General features: G+C 35.9%; 1 protein-coding gene across 1 annotated transcript; it reads right to left on the bottom strand.

Annotated features, from left to right (window-relative positions):
• Positions 1–971: 971 nt before the first annotated feature.
• LOC140164590 (putative nuclease HARBI1) lies at positions 972–4,141 on the bottom strand. The gene is made up of 2 exons (XM_072187903.1): positions 3,606–4,141; positions 972–1,468 (listed from the first exon to the last, which is right to left on the bottom strand). The coding sequence occupies exons 1-2, from the start codon at positions 4,019–4,021 to the stop codon at positions 1,195–1,197; spliced, it is 690 nt and encodes a 229-aa protein (XP_072044004.1). The 5' UTR covers positions 4,022–4,141; the 3' UTR covers positions 972–1,194.
• Between the last annotated feature and the right edge of the window lie 1,163 nt (positions 4,142–5,304).

Raw genomic sequence — 5,304 nt, 5'->3', positions numbered from 1 at the left:
TATACTCTTTATATAACCCGACATTTAAATGTTTTCTGTAAAACATTTTTGTTTGCTGAGCAGTAGATTATCAAAAAATGCTTTTTAAGGTTATGAAAACGTTTTATACTCTTAATATACCCTTTATATAACCCGACATTTAAACGTTTTCTGACAACCTTTTATAACCATTTGCGAATGATGTCGAAAACGTTTTGTGTTTGCTGGGATAATCATGCATAACTTGCAGATGCAAAATCACAATCAACTGAAACTTTTGGATTCAGTTTTTTTTCCGTAGATATCTACCAAAACATACTATCAAAAGGGGATATAAGAATCACTAGATACTCCTTTAACTCTAATGTTGATAATATCAATACCATTGTAATTCTAGTTAATTAATAAAATATAAACAACAGTTTCTTGAATAACTTGTTTCTTTTCAAATTTATTTTGTACAAAATTTATTACTAGTAGTCTTCAAATTTCTGAAGCTCACAATTCCATTTTAGTTTCCTGTCCTACAAGGATTTCTAGAGGAATTGGAAGGTATTTTTCCTTAAAATAAATCTCAAACTATGAATGAAATCAGTAATGTAAGAAATAAAGGGTAATGCATTATACTTTATGCCCAAACAATGTGTCCAAGGCAGTAAAAACGTAAATAATGGGTGAGGCACCCTTTAATTATATTCCGTTACCACAAACTATTGTGATTTAAAGAGAAAATATCTCTTTTTTGCCCAAATATTTGAAGTTGTTTACCTCAAGGTGGAGTACATATTCGGTATTAATGGTAATTGTTATGGTGGACAAAAAAAAAAATTGGCATGGAAAATTTGGTGCTTTTCTCAAAAAATGCTACTTTATATCTGCTGTGCTAGTTGGATTTCTTTCATGCATTTCCTTTCTGAAAATGTGTACTTTTTTGTATTTATCTTCATTACTTTTAAAGATACAAAACAAAAAAATATCTAAAATTTCCCACTTTGAGGGATCCTGCCTGCAGTAAAAAACAAAACAAACAAAAAACACCTCAACTTCAAACACCCTCTAATCGAATGGGGTTCCTTTGGTTTAGAAAGTCAACACGTCCCTGTTTTACAATAGTCATAGTCAGAGATGATAATACTTCATGTGGGAACCAATAACATCTTGCTGCAAGTTTACTGTTTCAGAAGAAGTTTACTGTTTCAGAAGAAGTTTACTGTTTCAGAAGAAATCTCTAACAATTTGATCACGCACTATTACACCATCTGCAGGAGGTTGACCCTGGAAATCTTCAACTGGTGGATCTGGAGGGAGATTGTCGTCTATGATGAATGGTTCCCGCAATTCTTTGGCTATGTTGAACAGAACTGTGCAGGCAACTATTGTACGGCAAGCTTCCTTCGGACTTGAGCGTATACCTATCTTCAGACACATGAATTTAGACTTGATTTGACCATTTACTTGCTCGATGAACACTCTCGTTCTGGGGTGAGCCCTGTTGGAAATAAAAACAAACAAAAGAAATAACACTGAGGAATTATAACAACATTATTTATAACAATTCTTTTTTTTTTCAATATTTATTTGAAAGTAATAAAATTAATACACATCTTCAGTAAAAAGAAAAATAATAATCTATGATAGCAGTATTGATTCAATCAGATATATAAAGCAATATTGATGCTATCAGATATGAGCTATCTTCGGTAGAAAGCAATATTGATGCAATCAGATATTAGCTATCTTCGGTAGAAAGCAATATTGATGCAATCAGATATTAGCTATCTTCAGTAGAAAGCAATATTGATGCTATCAGATATAAGCTATCTTCAGTAGATAACAATATTGATGCTATCAGATATGAGCTATCTTCAGTAGAAAGCAATATTGATGCAATCAGATATTAGCTATCTTCAGTAGAAAGCAATATTGATGCTATCAGATATAAGCTATCTTCAGTAGAAAGCAATATTGATGCTATCAGATATGAGCTATCTTCAGTAGAAAGCAATATTGATGCTATCAGATATAAGCTATTTTCAGTAGAAAGCAATATTGATGCAATCAGATATAAACTATCTTCAGTAGAAAGCAATATTGATGCTATCAGATATAAGCTATCTTCAGTAGAAAGCAATATTGATGCAATCAGATATTAGCTATCTTCAGTAGAAAGCAATATTGATGCTATCAGATATAAGCTATTTTCAGTAGAAAGCAATATTGATGCAATCAGATATGAGCTATCTTCAGTAGAAAGCAATATTGATGCTATCAGATATTAGCTATCTTCAGTAGAAAGCAATATTGATGCTATCAGATATGAGCTATTTTCAGTAGAAAGCAATATTGATGCAATCAGATATGAGCTATCTTCAGTAGAAAGCAATATTGATGCAATCAGATATAAGCTATCTTCAGTAGATAACAATATTGATGCAATCAGATATGAGCTATCTTCAGTAGAAAGCAATATTGATGCTATCAGATATAAGCTATCTTCAGTAGAAAGCAATATTGATGCTATCAGATATAAGCTATCTTCAGTAGAAAGCAATATTGATGCTATCAGATATAAGCTATCTTCAGTAGAAAGCAATATTGATGCTATCAGATATGAGCTATCTTCAGTAGATAACAATATTGATGCAATCAGATATGAGCTATCTTCAGTAGAAAGCAAAATTGATGCTATCAGATATTAGCTATCTTCAGTAGAAAGCAATATTGATGCTATCAGATATGAGCTATCTTCAGTAGAAAGCAATATTGATGCTATCAGATATATAAAGCTATCTTCAGTAGAAGTACAAAAATGGCTGATTTTATGTTATACATTTTTCTGTTATGTACCTAGAGAAAGTGCATTTTACGTGGTATTTTACCATGTTTATAAAAAATCATGAAAACAAAATTATTGTTCATATTCTTTTGTTTAGTCACAAAATATGTGTTAAATAGAATATCTTTTCAATGTTAATAATAGCGATGAATGTAGTCTCCTTGCAAGTGCTAATGCCCCTTGTTCCAATTACCCACCCCACTGTTTATTTTACCCCAATTTGTTGAGCTAACTGGAACCCCATGACCATGTATGTATTTGAACTGAGTACAAGAAACAAAGCATAAAATGGGAGTTAATATGTTAAAACTAGTTGTAAAAACATAATTATTATCTACTTATTGAAACAAAAAAGTCATATATGGATACCCTCCCGACCGTAAGTGATGTATTGCTTAAGCGTTCCATTTACACCAAAAGATTAGTCAGTACTATGTAAGCCCAAGTAAATAAGCAAGTGAGTTATGGACCATTCACAAACACTTGTAAGGGGGTCCTGATGCAAAATGGGGGGAGGGGCATTAACAGTTTTGACCCTCCTAAGGGGGGGGGGGCCTGAAAAAATTGACCACAAATTTCCCCTGGAAAATTGAGTATATGCTTTTCTATGGGTTTGACCCATAGTTTTCATGTCAAAAAAAGGGGGGGGCTGAAAATTTTGAGATCTGAAAGGGGGGGGGGCGAAAAATTTTCGTGATGAATTTTTTTTTTCCACGTGTTCACGGTAGAGCAAATAACATAATGTAGGCCTACAAAATACATAGAGGCCTACTGTCAAATAAGAGCTTACCTGTTGTACGCATATTCAGCAGGTGTACGCGGTTGTGAAATTGGTGTTAAGAGCCATGGTTTCAACCCGTACCCACCGTCGCCAATGAGTATCCCATCTCTTCGTCCTGCATCAAATTCCTGCCCAATTGTGCTGTGGCGCAAAATCCGAGAATCATGGGATGAGCCGGGCCATCTGGCAACGACATTAGTGATACGAAAAGCTGAATTACACATGAGCTGAACATTGATGGACTTGTTTCTATTCCGATCTACGTAAGCGTAGGCGTTATCTCCGTATTTGGCACCTTTCATCAGTACATGTGTGCAGTCTACGGCGCTGACAACTTGCGGAAACCCAGCAACATCCAAAAACTCTTGTTGAGTGGTCGCTACTTCCTCTGGCGTTGATGGGAACTTGACATATTCTCGTTTCATTCCAGTGAGTACTTTTGTAACTCGACGCACAATTCTACAAGCGCTTGCTTTGCTCACTCCATGGTGATCACCGTGATTGTTGTGCACCGTCCCTTGAGCGTAAAACTTCAGCGCCACGAAAACTTGCATTCGGGGGTCAATGGCATGACTCCTTCTAGCCTGAGTCCCTTGGCCCCGACCTCGAAACAATTCAAAATGGCGGAATAAAATGGCCGTTTCTCGTTCGGGGCCTGAGAACGAAACATGCAAAAAAGTGTCGAGAAATTTCTTTTGTATTTTATTGTTTTCACGACGGAATTCCGGGGTGCATGCGCAGTAGCTCAATAGAAACTAGTCAAACTCATCAGCAGTATTATCGTTGACGCCTGTACAATACTTGTTGTACGGCCAGTAAGGGCTTGTAAAAGAGATGATTACATGATTATTCATGAAATTGAATTTTTTTGTGAAATCAGAGCAGAGAGATGCCATCAGCTTGTCTGTGTGAAAGTGCATAGAAAAAAAACCAAAATATGTTTAATTTCAAACCTGATTGTCAATGGTGAAACTTTGGCTGGAGAAGTTGAAGGTGACGTTGCTTGTTATCTTTTAGACCGTTTATCTGAAGTCATGGGTTCTTTTAGAGCAAAATAGGAGGCATTTTTGTGCCATGTAGACGGCGATCGGCATTTTCTAGTTTACAAATTCATGAATTGGATGTGCACTGTCAACAAGCAGCCTGATAAATTCAACTATACGGATTGTAAACACACCGAGTGATTTGTATGTTATTCATTGGTCAGTGCAGGCTAGGCACCTAAGCATGTAAGTACTACAGAAAGCTCAGTCATGCACGGTCTCAAGACAGACAAAAAAATTCATTGTCGTGATGGTCATGAATGCATGAATGATCATGATGATTGCATACCATGGCATGATAGATAGTATCCTGAGTATGGCATCAATCATGTACATCAGATTCAGACATGCATAATTGACAAATATGCTGCACGAAGAGCAGAATGTTGTCATGTTCTTGAACCCGCCCAGGTCTTCATGTCATATTAAATCAAACCATGAATAGGCCTACAATGAATGAATAGCACCGGGGAATAGCATTAGCATGAACAGTGTGATCGTGATGGTGCTGGTTTACAAATTTAAATTACCATTACGATGTCCCAGTGTTTGTCATGTCTGAATCTGAGTATGCTTGTCACTGCACGACTGTCAATCCCGCTGTGAAAGTTTAGTGCCAACCTGTCAATACATTGTAACTTGCCTCACCGAGAACTGTGCTGTGC

The sequence above is a fragment of the Amphiura filiformis genome, chromosome 11 (assembly GCF_039555335.1).
Source record: "Amphiura filiformis chromosome 11, Afil_fr2py, whole genome shotgun sequence".
NCBI lineage: Eukaryota > Metazoa > Echinodermata > Ophiuroidea > Amphilepidida > Amphiuridae > Amphiura > Amphiura filiformis.
This window is presented reverse-complemented; position numbering and strand designations above follow the sequence as displayed.

What these genes read in the sequence shown, in the direction of transcription:
- LOC140164590 (XM_072187903.1), bottom strand. Translation starts at nt 4,021, where the DNA reads ATGAAACGAGAATATGTCAAGTTCCCATCAACGCCAGAGGAAGTAGCG. An exon ending in GCTGAATATGCGTACAACAG is followed by an intron (nt 1,469 to 3,605) that starts GTAAGCTCTTAT and finishes TATTTCCAACAG; the next exon opens with GGCTCACCCCAGAACGAGAG.